This window comes from Bos javanicus, chromosome 1, assembly GCF_032452875.1.
Source record: "Bos javanicus breed banteng chromosome 1, ARS-OSU_banteng_1.0, whole genome shotgun sequence".
Lineage (NCBI taxonomy): Eukaryota > Metazoa > Chordata > Mammalia > Artiodactyla > Bovidae > Bos > Bos javanicus.
The window spans coordinates 110,583,518-110,603,639 of NC_083868.1; the positions used below are offsets into that span (position 1 = coordinate 110,583,518).

At 38.7% G+C, this 20,122-nt stretch overlaps 1 protein-coding gene across 3 annotated transcripts in view; it reads right to left on the reverse strand.

Annotated features, from left to right (window-relative positions):
• Positions 1-20,122, reverse strand: part of LEKR1 (leucine, glutamate and lysine rich 1) — a 214,911-nt gene that overhangs the window by 64,537 nt on the left and 130,252 nt on the right. For all 3 annotated transcript variants that reach the window (XM_061417727.1, XM_061417712.1, XM_061417718.1), the window contains 2 exons: positions 5,897-5,974; positions 5,353-5,556 (listed from right to left, as the gene is read on the reverse strand). In XM_061417727.1, the coding sequence (XP_061273711.1) occupies positions 5,353-5,556; positions 5,897-5,974 (282 nt within the window). The remainder of the gene's footprint in view (positions 1-5,352; positions 5,557-5,896; positions 5,975-20,122) is intronic.

The window sequence follows — 20,122 nt, forward strand, 5'->3', positions numbered from 1 at the left end:
TGGGGAAGAGAGAGCCTGGAGAAGCAGATATGTTTAATCAAGGGGTCATGTCATATACAGGAGAACAGGAAACTCCATGAATCTCCTGAAATAATTTGCCAGGCTTTATGTCTATTTTTCTGAGGTGAGGGTCTATAGCTCTCAATTATAAAAGAGAAAGAGAAGAGGATGAATAAATTGCGAAAGAAGTTAATGTGTGTGTGAGAAGGGGAATAAAATCCTTCCCTACAGCCTCAAACATATGCTTTGGGGGGACAGGGAGCAATTAGGTAAATTTCAGTTAAGGTAGGTAAAGAGCTAGATAGCTTGAGATACAGATAGATATTATTTATTTCACAAAATTGCACCTAACTTTGGTCACAATGAAGCTTTTCCTCCAACAACATTCTTCACTAATCCTGTCATGTTATTGGCAAATAAATCACAATAATTCTATATTTTTTTCTTGGAATTTACCAAGATAGGGCCTACACAGCTCCTGGGGATGAAGGTATATGGCGTGAGCTGTTACAAACAGCTGCGTGTCTCAGTGGTACCACTGTAGGTCACACATTACTCGTAAATGAATTTCTCAGTGTTATACATGGGCAGCCTTCAAGTTTAAACACATATGTTCTTCTAAAATGTATTTGTAAGTTGGTTACAGGAAATTCCCAACACATTTTACTATAGCAGTAATTTTCCAAAAAGGAATTAGGTTTGCAGGCCAGCCCATAAAACCCTATTTAATCTGTAATACTTTTGAAGTGGTGTCACAAATTCATGTTTCCAGGTCGAGTTCTGGCCTTGGCCTAAGAGACCTTATAGCCTGGAAGCAGGACAGTTGAGGCCTCTCTTTACACAGAATTTTAAAAACAGCCACACTTTTCTCTGACACTGTTCCTGTGCCATGCCCCAAGGAGACCCCTCTCTCTAGCCCCAGTGTGCCTGTGACCAAGCTGGCCAGACCTTCTCTACCCCGAGCATCTAGGATCTTGAGGACCTACTTCTCTTCCTTCCAGTGGAGCCTCTTCTCCTAAGGGAGCCTCCTCAGCTGAGTGTGGAGGACAAAGCAATACATAATTAATTAGATTTGTATTAAGGATGAATTATTTCCTAGTCACTAACTCCTTTCCTGCTCCAAATTCAGAAATTCTGCCAATTTTTTTCTAGAGCCAGTTCTGGCTTTTCATATCTTTTTTCCTCCTCTTCTAAAGCTACATAGCTTATAAGTCTCACACTTTCCATAATGGTCCCAGTGCAACCATGGCAAACAGCTCTGCTGTGGGGAGGGGAGAAGAAGGAGGGGCAGTGTGGGAAGAGTGCCTGAATTTGCAAAGCCCACCCTGGTACCCTGAGCGAGCTGGGCTCTGGCCTCTGGGGAGCACATCTTGTAGCCTGTTGGTTGCTGTCTTTCCAAGGCAGAGGTTTGGGACCTTGCTGTGTGGCAGATTCCCAGGCACCGCCTAGTCCTACTCAATTAGAATCTCTATGGGTCTCATCAAATATCCCTATTTTAAGTTTTTTTTTTTTTTTTCCTGAGCCCAGCTTCTTTTTCTGGAAGGACTTTCACATCTCCAATTGCTTAAGGATACCTCTATTTAGAAATTCCACTGGTACTTCAAACCAGAGCTCCAAGAGCAAATTTGCTCAGTTGAGAGACAGTTAACTGGGGAAAGAAAGTGGAGAGAGGAAAGCCAAGTTCATCTATAAACTTTAAGGAATATCTGCTGTCACATGATCATAGGAGGGGAAGACAAAGAACCAAAACAGAGACAGGAAAGGGGCAGGATAACAGCTTGCCTATGAAGTCAAAATTTTGAGGCAGGTTTAGACAGTAATGTCAAAGCCTCTGAAAGGTCACTTGTTCTTAAGGATGTCTTTTTACCCTGGCTCTCCCATCTTCCTCTGGCTCAACATGGAGTAAGCCCCTGGCTATTTGCTCTCATCTGTTTGGTACAAAACCCTTTGATTAGTATCAAAACAGTAAATGACCTGACTTGCTCCTACTGCCTATTGCCAATCCCTTCTCCACTCAGCAGTCAGAGTGATCCTTCCACAGTGTTATTCCTCTGCTTAAATCCCTCCAGTCGTTTCTTTTCATCGCACTGGAACTAATACCTGTACTACAACAGGCTTGTGAGGCCCTGCACGACCTGGCCCTCCCCCGTGTCCCTCATATCTGCTAGGCTTCAAGTCACACTGCCACTTCTGAGAACTCACCAAGCTCATTTATCATTTGTAAAACTTTTCCCTGGCCCTTGGCATGGGAACCTCTACTTGTCTTCCTTTATGCATCATTTTGGAAGTTACTTTTACAATCACCCTTTCCAAAGCAGATATCCCTTCTTGCTGTCTCTACTACAACACCCCTTTACTTTATATCTGTTATCACAATGTATAATTATTCTGGTTAGTTCTCTACTTTATTTATTTGTTACTGTTTGTCTCTCTCATTAGAATGTAAGCTTTAGAGGAAAGGAATGTTTCAGATTCACCACTGTATCCCCAGGGTACAGAGTACCTGGCATATAGTAAATGCTCAACAAATAATTGTTAGTTAACTGAATTACCCAAAGCAAGTTATTCATCCACCCCACAGATACTTACTGAGTGGATACATGTACCAGATTCTGAGGATATAATAAAAGACAAGGCAGACAAAATGTGAAGGAAACCCTGGACAAGGAAAAAAAAGACAGTGCTTCTATCTAGGAGTAATCCTATGATAATACAATAACTTACTGGGCTACAAGCACATATTAATTTTTATTATGTGACAGACATTATGTCAGTACATTTGGTGCCACTAAACAACTAAGGAATATCTTGCCTGCTTTTTAATAGACTAAAGTATAGAGAATAAAGAAAGAAAAACAGTAAGAGGGAAAAAAGAGGGGTGGGGAAGAGAGGAAAAGAAGAGGAGAAAATAGTCCAGTGATGTCTCTATTCTCAGAAAACTTAAATTATCTTTAACACTTATAATAGAAGATAAGGTTAGAGTCATACTAAATTTAAAAAAAAGAAAGAAAACAGCAAATTTGGTATGCTATTTCAAAGCAAACAATCCCCTAAGAAAGCTCTATATTTATTCTAATAATGTTGTTAATCCTGAAAACATTCATGAAACAGCCATCTTCAAATTGCTGCCAGAGATAGTTTGTTAAGCATACAAAAAAAGAGAAAACATTTTACTTTATTTGTAATCCCCAATGATATTTCCCAGATTGACTTCCCATCATTCTCCTTGAACTTGCTTTCACTGGAACTATTGAGATTGTTTTAAAAATCAAATTCACTCCTAAAGGTCAAAGATTCATCATACTGAGGATATTCTAAAACATGCACACTTAAGCCAATCCTCAGAAAAGAGTTCCAGAAATGTTTGAACAAAGACAGAATCTTCTCGATGACCACTATGAAGGAGACAGAATTCATCTGGATAAACAGCTAGATCTAATTAATCTGACATCACTGGAAGTGGGGTATTCTGTACCTTTCATATACATAGAGTATATAGCTGATTTTAATCTTTCTGATGCAGTCATCATTATGGCCATTAATTATTAACCCATACTATAAACACGGGCTTCCGCAGTGGCTCAGCAGAAAAGAATCCCCCTGCAATGGAGGAGACATGTGTTCAGTCCCTGGGGTGGGAAAATCCCCCAGAGGAGGGCCTGGCAACCAACTCCAGTATTCTTGCCTGGAGAATCCCATGGACAGAGGAGACTGGTGGGCCACAGTCTATAGGGTCGCAAAGAGTTGGACATGACTGAAGTGACTGGGCACGCACAGCACACACGATCTATAAACAAAGGGGCACTCAAGATTACTGGTATGTGTAGGGGTGCTTGTCTCTGTTGCATATTAGGCCTAACTGCAATGCTTTTAAAGATATTTGTTTGCACTTAGTTTTTCTTTCTTCTTATGCATGGTCGGTCTTTCAGCTGCCATCACTTCTTGTTACTATTAGTAAATCTGGCTCTTGCAAATTTCCTGCTTATAAAATTGCTGCTTCTAATATGTACTGGGATTAACAATGACAAAATTGTGAAATGGCAGAAGTTGGGGTGGGATGAAGACTCACAGAACTACAAGATGCAACACCTTAGCAAGAGGCATGTTACTGGTGTAGCAGGGTGGAGGAATAAGTGGTGGGTGGCAATAAGCTCTGCAATTGTTCATCTAACTCAACCAAAGAGAAGTAAATTAATATTATCTCAGGGGAGACAAGAGATAAACCTTGTTCCTCTGTGAACTAGACAGACCTCTGACTAGCTTGGAGTAGACACAGATACAATCCAGGGCATAGTGTTGGTGAGAAAGTTCGGAGACAACCTAATTCTAAGGTGCCTGCTATCCACTTCCAAGGCCTCACTCCCAAACTCCACCTCTGGGAGCAAACAGCTGCCTTCAGAAAGAACAAAAACAAGATTATAAATCTTCTAAATAGAAAGCAATCAAATACTCATAAAATAAAATGAATAAAATGAAAAATGACAGAAAAAATGAAAAACAAATATCTAATTATGCCTTCTATACACAGAGAATAATACAAGACAAAAATTCTTATCCTCATGAAACTTGTATTCTTATGGAATATGTAATTGGCATAATACCTCCCATTAAAGACTCCTAGATTTAATAAAAGCCAACAAAACCCCTAGCATTATGCTACATACCAATATGAATTCAAAACAAAAGAAAAACCCCTAACATTATGCTATATACCAATATGGATTTAAAACAAAAGGATTCAAATAATAAAAGATATTATCAGGCAAATGAAAACTGAAAGAAAGCACGGTTGAGATATTAAGTACAGATAAGTAAAGACAAAGTAACTGAGCAAAAATATCCAGGATGGTTGGAGGAATATGCTTCTTAGTATCTTTGATATTAACTCAATACCAAAAGTATCTGTGCTTTTGGGGAGTCTTCAATATGAGGTGTTGACAAATAACAAAGAAAGAAGAAAAGTAGGAGCTTACAAAGGAAAAAGTGATAAAGAGATGTTTTTCTGTTGGAAGATGATAGAATTCAAAAATTACTGGCATAAGTGAAATTTAGTAGTGTAAGTACCACACATGATCTTTTCAATTCAACAAAAAATCTAACACCAAATGCCATGTGGGTTCCATCCTACTTGTACTAACTCAGTGAAGTTAAGCAAGTCCTTTAACCAGTTTGGGGTTCAGTTTAATCACCTGTAAAATGGGGTGGTAGGATAGGATGACCTTTCACGTGAAATGTATCTTTAATCTTAGATTTCACTGTTATCAAAATATATAGGACCCTGATGTTTTAAATATATATGGATTACTGACTTAAACATAAAATATATTTGGAAGAAATTATTCTTGACTGTACCTTTCACTTTTCAGTGTTACAACTTCTTCCTTTGTCTGATTCAGAAGAGTTTTGGTTATTTCCAGTTCATTTTCTGCAAGATTAATTCTTCTTTTTAAGTCATCTTCTTGCCTTTCTTTTGCAGTCAGTTCTTCCTGTAAAGTTTTATATATTTGTTGACAAGTCATTAAAGAGTCTTCTTTTTCTTTAAGCAATCTTGTGTGCCTAAAATGGAATAAGGAAAAAAACCTCAACCAATATGCATTTGATACTATATTTTTATGTTTATCAAAAATATATAAACATCTCATTTAAAAATAAGAGTATAACTTTAATTTTTAAAATAAGAATGCTACATAAATAGATAGTTCTGTGATTTAAAAATTTTCCTATCTAGGCAGAGGCAAAAATCATTGAACAGCTTCAATACATTATAAATTAGGGTTAGGTATTATTTACACAAGCAATACTATAAAAAAAAGTTAAGTACATTTTAAATATTATCTAAAATATGGTTTCAAATTCAATTATTAAAAATATTAAATAAAAAATTTTCAATGTGTACCGTGAGTCAGAAATAATGGATTCAAACTTCAGTTTTCTAAGTTCTCTTTGACACTCATCAGCTTCATTAGATTTATTCCTAAAATAATACAAAATAGGTTCAAATATTTTATTTCAAAATAAAGTGAAAATGTTTTCCCTTTTGTTAAGATATACTTTTCCTTTATTACTTTTCTTATCTTTATATTCTACTTGTTGTTACATACACAGATTTCCTTAAAATTAGAATACATACTCAAAAGGTTTCTGTTTGCCAAAAATACCTTAATCTATTAGTCCAACTATATGTGTTTTTCTATATCATTATTTTATTTATCCATTAAAAATTTCTTAGCATCTTTATATTACCATTTCTTTAAAGAAATAAATATTCAGTCCATTTCTGTACTGGCCAAGTAATCTCCTATCAGGCAGATCTGCATTTAAATAAAATGTCTAAAATTTAGACAACATTAAAAGAAGAAAGAAAAGAAAAACCCCTATGTGCAAGTGACCAAAAGCAGGACGATTCTGGAAGAAAGCTGATACTTCCAATGAGGTGACAGCCATGGGGTCAGGTTTTTGTTTTTTGTTTTTAAATGATGTTAAGCCTGAGTAAGGCCCCAGACTGCACCATACAGGAGAACCAAAATTCTAATAGAAAACTCACAGTCATTCTGGCTTGAAGAACTACAGGACAGTGTTTGAGGACAACCACAGCTGCTGGGAGGTAAAGAGTGAACCCTTAATGGGAGTGACCCAGAGAGAGGGAATCCCAAATACTGCTTATAAACTCTGTCTATATGTCTGGTTGAGCCCTAAACTACAGGTGACCTGGGGAAGATTCCAAGCAGCCTAATTAAAGATGAAAGAACTGAACTGAGAGTTTAGCTGTTGCCATAGAAACAGAGTTGTAGTTTTAGGCCAACCAAATTAATTGCCTATATAAAGCCACACAATCTCTTCCCCACCACCACATCAATAGTATTTGCAGAAATATAACAGAATCTAAAATTTCTGTAACATAACATTCACGGAGTTTACAATATATTTTTAAAAATTACTCAACATAGGAAGAAACAGAAAAGCAGGACCTATTCTAAAGAGAAAAGACTGTTAAAAGGGACTGACTCTGAGATGACCCAGATATTGAAATTAGCACTGTTATAATTCTGCTTGAAGACATAAAGGAAAATCTACTCTAGTTCTTGAAAAGATAAAAAAATCTCAGCAGAGAAATAAAAACCATTAAAAACCACAAAATGAGTTAGGGAGTCTGAGATGGACATGTACACACTGCTATATATAAATGGATAACCAACAAGAGCCTACTGAATAGCACAGGGAACTCTGTTCAATATTATATGGCAGCCTGGATGAGAGGGGAAAATAGATACATGTATATGTTTGGCTGAGTTGCTCTGTTGTGGACTTTAAACTATCATAACAATAAAAAGTTAAATGAAAAAAAATTAAAAATAAAAAGAATGAAATGGAAATTCTAAAACAAAATAAATATTTATCTTGATCTTATATGATTGGGTTTGTAACAATATTCAAAAGTTAATATATTAAGAAAGATTAATATTCTAATTTGTATAGGTTTCTCATTAATAATTTATTATATGAATATACTTTAAAATAGCTTTATAAGTTATTTTAATAAGTTTATGAATGTACAAAGAAATATGTTAGATTATTGATGGGTTTGCCCTACTTGCAGAGTAACTTTAATTCCTAATATACAATGAACATGAACAGCATTCATTTATTTTTATTCATTTTCTTTTCTACTGCAAAATATGATAAAATTGTAAGCTGCAGAAAATTATGCAAACAATTTATATAATGAATTATTTTGAGGAAACTCTAATTACTACCATCCAGATAAAAAAATAAAACCTCATCAGCTAGTCTAGAAGCTTCATACCCTCGACTCGATCATAGTCAACTCCCTCTCCCCTAAACTAATCATTCTCATGAATTTTATGGTAATCACTTTGATTTTCTTTGGAGTTGTATTGCCCAAGTTTTATCCCTAAACACTATACTTTAATTTTTTTTCTTTTTATAAAAAATTTTTAGAACACGTTTCTTTTATTATCTACTTTTTTTTAACTATTTCAACTTCAAACATTTATTTGAATAACTTCATACTATTTCTTAAAGTTTAAATTATCACTTAGTTCTAGGATAGCATCAGGAAAATAAAGAAACATTAAAAATTACAAGTTCATAAAACTTAACTTTGCTACTAAGTACACATTATTATTTTGAGTTAATATTTGTGAGAACTGATTTATTGATGTTTTAAAATTTCAATAAATGAAATTTAGGAATATGAAGGCCAAAGATCGAAAAAGGTTGTATATGTATAAATATACATGTCTAGGTATATAATTTTCTCCACAACTTCACTAGCACTACAATATAAAAATAATAAACAAGCCATAAATTCAGGTCAGTGAAATAGGTTCATTATGAAAAAACACTGAAAGTTATTATTCAAGACTATGATAACTAAAATTTTTAATGCTATTTTTCAGAAAAGACCACTATATCATTGAATTAATCTTTCTCTCTCAGATATATTAAACATCTGGTAACCAGGTTCCTTTTTGTACTTGTCAGAGGCCTTGAAAATTTCAGAATGATGGACATCTGCTCCCAAATCAAATATGTGCCTTAAAAATAATAGTAAACTCTTCAAGAATTCCATGCAGATTGATGACTCATTTATAGGCATGATGACATCCTATTGTTAAGAACAGCCTCAGTGTGTGCTTCAATAATAAATATTCTCTAGATGCCATTGAGAGAAAAGAATACACATTCGTTCTAAAATGGTAGACATAAAAAAGTATACAAAATTGCCCTGTCAAAGTCATTATTCTCCACTGATTGTTGTTATTCAGTCATTAGGTTGTGTCCGACTCTTTGAGATGCCATGGATTGCAGCAGAGCCTTCTGCAGGCTCTTCTGTCCTCTGCTGTCTCCCAGAGTTTGCTCAAATTCATATCCATTGAGTGGGTGATGCTATCTAACCATCTCATCCTCTGCCACCCCTTTCTCCTTTTGCCTTCAATCTTTGCCAGTATCAGGGTCTTTTTCCAAAAAGTCAGCTCTTCACATCAGGTGGCCAAAGTATTGGAGCTTCATCTTTAGCAACAGTCCTTTCAGTGAAAATTCAGGGCTGAGTTTCCACTAACATTCTCCACTAATACTTGTAAAATAGCTTATTTAAGTATTATGCTGCTGCTGCTGCTGCTGCTGCTAAGTTGCTTCAGTCGTGTCCAACTCTGTGCGACCCCATAGACGGCAGCCCACCAGGCTCCTCCGTCCCTGGGATTCTCCAGGCAAGAACACTGGAGTGGGTTGCCATTTCCTTCTCCAATGCATGAAAGTGAAAAGTCAAAGTGAAGTTGCTCAGTCACGTCCGACTCTTCGCAACCCCATGGACTGCAGCCTACCAGGCTCCTCTGTCCATGGGATTTTCCAGGCAAGAGTACTGGAGTGGGGTGCCATTGCCTTCTCCATTTAAGTATTATACTAACATACAATTGTAATTGTTGTTCAGGCACTCAGCCATGTTGGACTCATTTTGACCCCATGAACTACAGCACACCAAGTCTTTCCTGTCCTTCACCATCTCCCAGAGCTTGCTCAAACTCACGTCCATTGAGTTGGTGATGCCATCTATTCATCTCATCCTCTGTCATCCTCTTCTCCTCCTGCCTTCAGTCTTTCCCAGAATCAGGGTCTCTTCCAATGAGTTGGCTCTTAGGATCATGCGGTCAAAGTATTGGAGCTTCAGCATCAGATTCAGTCCTTTCAATGAATATTCAGGATTGATTTCCTTTAGAATTGACTGGTTTGATCTCCTTGCAATCCAAGGGACTCTCAAGAGTCTTCTCAAACACCACAGTTCAAAAGCATCAATTCTTTGGCACTCAGCCTTCTTTATGACCCAACTCTCACATCCATACATGACTACTGTAGAAATTATAGCTTTGACTAGACAGACTTTTGTTGGCAAAGTAATGTCTCTGCTTTTTAATACACTGTCTAGGTTTGTCATAGCTTTTCTTCCAAGGAGCAAACGTCTTTTGATTTCATGGCTACAGTCACCATCTGCAGTGATTTTGGAGCCCCTAAATATAAAGTCTCTCACTGTTTCCATTGTTTCCCCATCTATTTGTCATGGAGTGATGGGACCAGATGTCATGATCTTAGTTTTTTGAATGTTGAGTTTTAAGCCAGCTTTTTCACTCTCCTCTTTCACTTTCATCAAAAGGTTCTTAATACAGCCTTGATGTACTCCTTTCGTAATTTGGAACCAGTCCATTGTTCCATGTCCAGTTCTAACTGTTGCTTCCTTACCTGCATACATATTTCTCAGGAGACAGGTCAGGTGGTCTGATATTCCTATCTCTTTAAGAATTTTCCCCAGTTTGTTGTGATCCACACAGCCAAAGGCTTTAGTGTAGTCCATGAAGCAGATGTTTTCCTGGAATTCTCTTGCCTTTTCTATGATCCAACAGATGTTGGCAATTTGATTCCTGGTTCCTCTGCCTTTTCTAAATCCCACTTGATCATCTGGAAGCTCTTGGTTCACATATTGTTGAAGCCTAGCTTGGAGAATTTTGAGCATTACTTTGCTAGCATGTGAAATAAGCACAATTGTGCAGTAGTTTGAACATTCTTTGGCACTGCCCTTCTTTGGGATTGGAATGAAAACTGACTTTTTCCTGTCCTGTGGCCACTGCTGAGTTTTCCAAATTTGCTGGCATATTAAGTGCAGCACTTTCACAGCATTATCTTTTAGGATTTGAAATAGCTCAGCTAGAATTCCATCACCTCCACTAGCTTTGTTCATAGTGATGCTTCCTAAGGTCAGCTTGACTTTGCACTCCAAGATGTCTGACTGTAGTTGAGTGATCACAGAACACTCAATAACATAACATATGATGCTGTGCTGTGCTGTGCTTAGTTGCTCAATCATGTCCAACTCTTTATGACCCCATGGACTGTAGCCTGCCAGGCTCCTCTGTCCATGGGATTCTTCAGGCAAAAATACCGGAGCTGGTTGCCATGCCCTCCTCCAGGGAATCTTCCCAACCCAAGGATCAAACTCAAGTCAACTGCATTGCGGATGGATTCTTTACCAGCTGAACCACCAGGGAAGCCCAAGAATACTGGAGTGGGTAGCCTATCCCTTCTCCAGGGTATCTTCCTGACCCAGGGCTGAACTACCAGGGAAGCCCCTAACATACAATAAACTCACACAATTTGAAAGATTTGACATATGTATAAAAACTATCTCTAAAATCAAGTAGTACTTGAGCATACTTAGAGCCTAGATACTGGTTTCTAATACCATTCCCACTCAAAGGAACCAGGACTGCTCAGAGAAACAGCTGATTCCAAGGCTGGGGCACAGTGGGTATTCCTGAAACAGTTTGTTATAATGAAAGTAAAGAAGTACTTATAAAAGATGATGGGATTGTGTTCCAGCATTGTAAGAATCAGCTTGAAGGGGCCTCCACTAGCTAACTTGTGTGCCAAAGTAATTAAGTACAGTAATGATTGGTGAACCATTGAACAAAATAAAGTTCAGGAATCCATACCAATAAGTGATAAATCATGGGAAGAAGGGAGGCTCTTATTTAAAGTAGAATGCAGAGGGCTCATTAATAAATGAGGAGGGAGATCTGAAGTTGGAAAAATCATCTAACAACAACTGGATAAGGACTGGATGAGGCAAAAATCATCAATGGATGCTGCATTTATGGATAAATGTTGATGAAAATCAAAGCATGTGTATGTATTTAAAGCATCTCTTATAGACTGTTTACTGGTTGAAACAGAACAAAAACCCTCAGCAATAACCCTCAGTGAAAGAACTAAGCTCTACTTTGACCAGGTGATCAAAATTAACATCACCAGTGAGAAGCAGATGCTCATGTGCCTTCAGCTGTGATGCTCTGAGAAGTGCTTGTGCTCGCTCACCTATGTGGTTTGCTGGCTGAGAGTACATATCCTTAATCCAATCAAGAGAAAAATACAAAATGGAAAAATTTTTATTTAAAAAAAGTATGAAGGATTCTGCATTCTTCAAAAATGTCCATGTCATAAAAAGATATAGCCATTTGAAAACTAAGTGTATTATGCAATGACATGGGAAAATATCCAGGATATATTACTAAGTGAAAATATGTTTAAAATATGCATTACTTTGAAAAATGGACTACAAGAATATATCAAAATATAAAGACGATGGTTTTTTTTGTGAGTATTTCTGTATTTCCAAAGTTTTATGCATTTACTTTGAAATCAAATAAAAATGTTCCTTTTAGAAATGCTTTGAGACTCAGCAGCCCTAACCACAACTTTCGTTCTACGTTCAGACTCATACACTTTTCTGAAACTAGAGGCAGGGACAGCAGAACTATTTTAAGTGTTCATGTTACTATGTGGACAATTAATTTTGGCTGCAATTTGGAAAAAAGCTCCCTGGGGAGTCTACCATCCCAAGAACTCTCTTCATGTTCATCTCCCACCCCCATACCATTCTTTTAATGGTCAGCCCTTCACTGCCCAATTGTTATCTTCACCTTCATTAGAAGAGGAGGAATTGGAAGGAATAGAAAGAATGCCTACATCTCTTTTAACACACATTCCTTCTTTTACTCTCAACAGTGTTAATCCTTTCTCTTCAACTACTTTGAATAAACCTAAGGAAAGGCCCCTGCTGCTCCTGCCAATCAAAGCAAGGGAAATAAGATAGAATAATTGGATATTTTCCTCTAATTTGAAAGGCAAGGGTCTTACGTTCCACTCGTTTATGTGAAACAGCTATTCTTAAACTGCTTTCTTGGTATTTCCACTTTGCTGTCCAAAAGGCATCTCAAATCTAACAGATCAAAAGCAGTGTTTTCTAATTCCCTCACTGCCATATCTATTTCTTCTACAGATTCCCCCACTTCAATAAATGGCACCAACACATAATGATACTAATAGTAACACCTTACATATCTCACACTACCTTCAAACCAGCCCTTATTCAGCCCTTGTTACAGTAGAGGAAACTGAGAACAGAGGTAAGTAATATGCCCAAGGTGACATAACCACTAAGTAGTACTGCTAGGATTTGAACCCCAGCAGTTTCCATCTGGCTTCTAGGCTGTTAGTCACTCTACTCTATTGCCTCTAAACTGTCTACTCAGATGCTGAAAAGCCCCAAACCTTATTCTTTATTATTTCCTTTCTTTTCCAGTCCTCTTGCTCCCCAACCATATTCACTGCATCAGTAAATCCTGTTAGATTGATCCCTGGCCTCTATTTCTTTCCAACTCCATGTTAGGCCAACACTAACCCAGCCACTGCTTACTCGCATGAATCCACAGCCTCCCACCTCATCTCCCTGATCATTCTTGCATATCCATGTCAGTCCATTTTCTATGTAATAGCCATGCCAACCTTTTAAAACAAATCAGATCAATTCACTCTCTTGCCAACCCTCCCCCTCAATAGTTTCCCTCTGCAAAAATCCAAAATCCTCACTAGACTTTGGACACACTGGTATATTCATTTCTTATTGCTGCTGTAACAAATTACCATAAATGTAGGGGTTTCAGTTCCATTCAGTCACTCAGTCGTGTCTGACTCTTTGCAACCCCATGAATTGCAGCACACCAGGCCTCCCTGTCCATCACCAACTCCCGGAGTTCACCCAAACCCATGTCCATTGCATTGATGATGCCATTCAACCATCTCATCCTCTGTCGTCCCCTTCTCCTCCTGCTCTCAATCTTTCCCAGCATCAAGGTCTTTTCAAATGAGTCAGCTCTTCACATCAGGGGGCCAAAGTATTGGAGTTTCAGCCTCAGCATCAGTCCTTCCAAAGAAATCCCAGGACTGGTCTCCTTTAGGAAGGACTGGTTGGATCTCCTTGCAGTCCAAGGGACTCTCAAGAGTCTTCTCCAACACCACAGTTCAAAAGCATCAATTCTTTGATGCTCAGCTTTCTTCACAGTCCAACTCTCACATCCATACATGACCACTGGAAAAACCATAGCCTTGACTAGACTTTGTTGGCAAAGTAATGTCTCTGCTTTTGAATATGCTATCTACGTTGGACATAACTTTCCTTCCAAGGAGTAAGCGTCTTTTAATTTCATAGCTGCAATCACCATCTGCAGTGATTTTGGAGCCCAGAAGAATAAAGTCTGACACTGTTTCCACTGTTTCCCCATCTATTTCCCATGAAGTGATGGGATCGGGTGCCATGATCTTAGTTTTCTGAATGTTGAGTTTTAAGCCAACTTTTTCATTCTCCTCTTTCACTTTCATCAAGAGGCTTTAGTTCTTCTTCACTTTCTGCCATAAGGGTGGTGTCATCTGCATATCTGAAGTTATTGATATTTCTCCCGGTAATCTTGATTCCAGCTTGTGCTTCCTCCAGCCCAGCATTTCTCATGATGTACTCTGCATAGAAGTTAAATAAGCAAGGTGACAATATACAGCCTTGACATATTCCTTTTCCTATTTGGAACCAGTCTGTTGTTCCATGTCCAGTCCTAACCGTTGCTTCTTGACCTGCATACAGATTTCTCAAGAGGCAGGTCAGGTGGTCTGGTATTCCCATCTCTTGAAGAACTTCTCACAGTTTATTGTGATCCACACAGTCAAAGGCTTTGGCATAGTCAATAAAGCAGAAATAGATGTTTTTCTAGAACTCTCTTGCTTTTTTGATGATTCAGCTGATGTTGGCAATTTGATCTCTGGTTCCTCTGCCTTTACTAAAACCAGCTTGAACATCTGGAAGTTCACAGTTCATGTATTGCTAAAGACTGGCTTGGAGAATTTTGAGTATTACTTTACTAGCGTGTGAGATGAGTGCAACTGTGTGGTAGTTTGAGCATTCTTTGGCATTGCCTTTCTTTGAGACTGGAATGAAAACTGACCTTTTCCATTCCTGTGGCCACTGCTGAGTTTTCCAAGTTTGTTGGCATATTGAGTGCAGCACTTTCACAGCATCATCTTCTAGGATTTGAAATAGCTCAACTGGAATTCCATCACCTCCACTAGTTTTGTTTGTAGTGATGCTTTCTAAGGCCCACTTGACTTCACATTCCAGGATGTCTGGCTCTAGGTCAGTGATCACACCATCGTGATTATCTTGGTCGTGAAGCTGTTTTTTGTACAGTTCTTCTGTGTATTCTTGCCACCTCTTCTTAATATCTTCTGCTTCTTTAGGTCCATACCATTTCTGTCCTTTATTGAGCCCATCTTTGCATGAAATGTTCCCTTGGTATCTCTAATTTTATGAAGAGATCTCTAGTTTTTCCCATTCTATTGTTTTCCTCTATTTCTTTGCACTGATCACTGAGGAAGGCTTTCTTCTCTCTCCTTGCTATTCTTTGGAACTCTGCATTCAAATGCGTATATCTTTCCTTTTCTCCTTTGCTTTTCACTTCTCTTCTTTTCACAGCTATTTATAAGGCCTCCTCAGACAGCCATTTTGCTTTTTTGCATTTCTTTTTCTTGGGGATGGTCTTGATCCCTGTCTCCTGTACAATGTCACGAACCTTCGTCCATAGTTCATCAGGCACTCTGTCTATCAGATCTAGGCCCTTAAATCTATTTCTCACTCCCACCGTATAATCATTAAGGATTTGATTTAGGTCATACCTGAATGGTCTAGTGGTTTTCCCTAACTTTATTCAATTTAAGGCTGAATTTGGCAATAAGGAGTTCATGATTGAGCCATATCAGCTCCCTGTCTCTTTTTTGCTGACTGTATACAGCTTCTCCATCTTTGGTTGCAAAGAATATAATGAATCTGATTTTGGTGTTGGCCATCTGCTGATGTCCATGTGTAGAGTATTCTCTTGTGTTTTTGGAAGAGGGTGTCTGCTATGACCAGTGCGTTCTCTTGGCAAAACTCTATTAGCCTTTGCCCTGCTTCATTCTGTACTCCAAGGCCAAATTTGCCTGTTACTCCAGATGTTTCTTGACTTCCTACTTTTGCATTCCAGTCCCCAATAGTGAAAAGGACATCTTTTGGGTGTGTTAGTTCTAAAAGGTCTTGTAGGTCTTCATAGAACCATTCAACTTCAACTTCTTCGGTATTACTGGTTGGGGCATAGACTTGGATTACTGTGATATTGAACGGTTTGCCTTGGAAATGAACAGAGATCATTCTGTCGTTTTTGAGGTTGTATCCAAGTACTGCATTTCGGACCCTTTTGTTGCCTATGATGGCTTCTCCATTTTTTCTAAGGGATTCTTGCCCACAGTAGTAGATATAATGGTCATCTGAATTAAATTCACCCATTCCAGTCCATTTTAGTTCCATTTAGGAAAATCAGGAGAACATTATATCTCAGAAGGCAATGATAATGTTCCTAGTTAACCTCAACTCTGTGAAATGTTACTCTTATTTGGTCAAGTAAGAGCTTTATAAATTAGAAATTCATGCTGGTCATGGCTGATCATTGCTTACAATCATTAGTTAAATGAGGAGGAGGTGGCTGCTAATAAAATTAAAGTATAAGTAGGTTACAAAGGTCCTCAAATTAGAAAGCATATTTTATATAACCGTTTTTGACATATTCACCAGTAACTGATAAAATCATTTTAAGTGAATTTTGTTCTTTTCATTACATATGTAAAAATGAATACATTCACACTAAGCTATTTAAGCAATATATAAGTACATAGAGTAAAACATATATATAGAGTAAAATAAGAGTCTCTGCCTACCCCTGAGTCTCACTTCCAGAAGAAACTATTGCAATTCTACCAATAATTTATTCAATGAATTTGAATCCATATATATTTTTATGTACCTTCATATACATTTTTTAACAGGAGCATAATCATTTTTCTAATCATATTTTTGATTTCTAAAATTCCTAATAGCTTTTTTTGTAACAGGCTGTTATTCTTTCATGGTTACAATCCTGGATGTACTTTGAAGGATATACTAACTTTAAACACTTGTCTTAATATCTTCCGTTTGCTATTTAACAATTTCTGTTTGTGTTAAAATTTTCTTGTGTGAGTTCAGAGCCATCTGGAACAAGGCTAGGGGGAGGTTTTTCTCACATACCCGGTAATCTTTGGTTGGGTGTTTACCCTAAGCCTAAGTTTCTCTGTTTTCTCATCTGCTTTGCTGTTTACTGTTGCCTAGACTGTTTTTCGAAGAAGGCAATGGCAACCCACTCCAGTACTCTTGCCTGGAAAATCCCACGGGTGGAGGAACCTGGTAGGCTGCAGTCCATGGGGTCGCTAAGAGTTGGACACGACTGAGCGGCTTCACTTTCACTTTTCACTTTCATGTATTGGAGAAGGAAATGGCAACCCACTCCAGTGTTCTTGCCTGGAAAATCCCAGGGACGGGGAAGCCTGGTGGGCTACCATCTACGGGGTCGCACAGAGTCGGACACGACTGAAGCGACTTAGCAGCAGCAGCAGCAGCAGCAGCAGCAGACTGTTTTTAAAGGTTGGTGATGAAGGCGCAGAGTATGCTGGGGGTACTGGAGGTTTGTCGTAGGATGTGGGAAACCTGGGCCCTTCTGGGATTTAGTAGCTGCCAGGCTCCCCAGCTCCAGTCCTCACACTCATTGCTTTATTCTGGGTGCAGATGCCTTGCTAAAGCTGCTTCACACAGGAACTGTTGATTGGGGGAAAGGTGTCTCGCTGAGTGGCCAATGGCTTAAATGTTCCAAATATGATTCCTCAGAGTAGGTTTCATTGGATCACCTGAATCAGAATCGTGTGTGTGGGGGCGGGGGGTGGGGTGGGGAGGGGTGCTTTAAATGCAGATTGCTCAGAGACACCCCAAACCCCAAAGTAAAACCAGAATATCTGTGGGAATGGAGCCCAGACACTGATCCTCGGATTGGGTCTGTGGGGGAGGTCATACTGTAACACACAGTTTCAATAAACTCGCCAGGATTCTTCTGTAGACTGGAGTTGGAGAACCACTCTTATGATGATTTGCGAGATCCCACTCTCTTCTGTTTGTGTTAACTGATTCCAAGTGAGTCCTGCCTGTCACATGCCCACCACACAACTGCTTTTCCTCTAGTTTATTCCTCTGTAGAGTTGACCCTTTTTATTGTCCTTCCTATGTCTTTCCTTTTAGAAATTTCTAAAAATTCCTCACCTTTTATAGCAGTCTTTCTTGTTAGTCTTATTTACCTTTCTTATCCTATATGCTGCTGCTGCTGCTGCTAAGTCGCCTCAGTCGTGTCTGACTCTGTGCGACCCCATAGATGGCAGCTCACCAGGCTCCCCTGTCTCTGGGATTCTCCAGGCAAGAACACTGGAGTGGGTTGCCATTTCCTTCTCCAATGCATGAAAGTGAAAGTGAAGCCACTCAGTCGTGTCCGACTCTAAGTGACCCCATGGACTGAAGCATACCAGGCTCCTCCCATGGGATTTACCAGGCAAAAGTATTGGAGTGGGTTGCCATTGCCTTCTCCATCTTATCCTATATCAGTTCAGTTCAGTTGCTCAGTTGTGTCTGACTCTTTGCAACCCCATTAATCACAGCATGCCAGGCCTTCCTGTCCATCACCAACTCCCGGAGTTCACTCAAACTCACGTCCATCGAGTTGGTGATGCCATCCAGCCATCTCATCCTCTGTCATCCCCTTCTCCTCCTGCCCCCAAATCCCTCCCAGCAAGAGTCTTTTCCAATGAGTCAACTCTTCACATAAGGTGGCCAAAGTATTGGAGTTTTAGCTTTAGCAACATTCCTTCCAATGAACACCCAGGACTGATCTCCTTTAGAATGGACTGGTTGGATCTCCTTGCAGTCCAAGGGACTCTCAAGACTCTTCTCCAACACCACAGTTCAAAAGCATCAATTCTTTGGCGCTCAGCTTTCTTCACAGTCCAACTCTCACATCCATACATGACCACTGGAAAAACCATAGCCTTGACTAGACAGACCTTTGTTGGCAAAGCAATGGCTCTGGTTTTTAATATGCTGTCTAGGTTGGTCATAACTTTCCTTCCAAGGAGTAAGCATCTTTTATTTATTTTATTTTTTTTTTTGAATTTGCCAACATCTCTTTGTTGTTTTTTTTTTTGTTTTTTTTTTTAATTTTATTTTTAAACTTTACATAATTGTATTAGTTTTGCCAAATATCAAAATGAATCCACCACAGGTATACATGTGTTCCCCATCCTGAACCCTCCTCCCTCCTCCCCATACCATCCCTCTGGGTCGTCCCAGTGCACTAGCCCCAAGCATCCAGTATCGTGCATCGAACCTGGACTGGCAACTCGTTTCTTACATGATATTTTACATGTTACAATGTCATTCTCCCAAATCTTCCCACCCTCTCCCTCTCCCACAGAGTCCATAAGACTATTCTATACATCAGTGTCTCTTTTGCTGTCTCGTACACAGGGTTATTGTTACCATCTTTCTAAATTCCATATATATGCGTTAGAATACTGTATTTATGTTTTTCCTTCTGGCTTACTTCACTCTGTATAATAGGCTCCAGTTTCATCCACCTCATTAGAACTGATTCAAATGTATTCTTTTTAATGGCTGAGTAATACTCCATTGTGTATATGTACCACTTTCTTATCCATTCATCTGCTGATGGACATCTAGGTTGCTTCCATGTCTTGGCTATTATAAACAGTGCTGCGATGAACATTGGGGTACACGTGTCTCTTTCCCTTCTGGTTTCCTCAGTGTATGCCCAGCAGTGGGATTGCTGGATCATAAGGCAGTTCTATTTCCAGTTTTTTAAGGAATCTCCACACTGTTCTCCATAGTGGCTGTACTAGTTTGCATTCCCACCAACAGTGTAAGAGGGTTCCCTTTTCTCCACACCCTCTCCAGCATTTATTGCTTGTAGACTTTTGGATCGCAGCCATTCTGACTGGCGTGAAATGGTACCTCATAGTGGTTTTGATTTGCATTTCTCTGATAATGAGTGATGTTGAGCATCTTTTCATGTGTTTGTTAGCCATCTGTATGTCTTCTTTGGAGAAATGTCTATTTAGGTCTTTGGCCCATTTTTTGATTGGGTCATTTATTTTTCTGGAATTGAGCTGTAGGTATTGCTTGTATATTTTTGAGATTAGTTGTTTGTCGGTTGCTTCATTTGCTATTATTTTCTCCCATTCTGAAGGCTGTCTTTTCACCTTGCTAATAGTTTCCTTTGATGTGCAGAAGCTTTTAAGGTTAATTAGGTCCCATTTGTTTATTTTT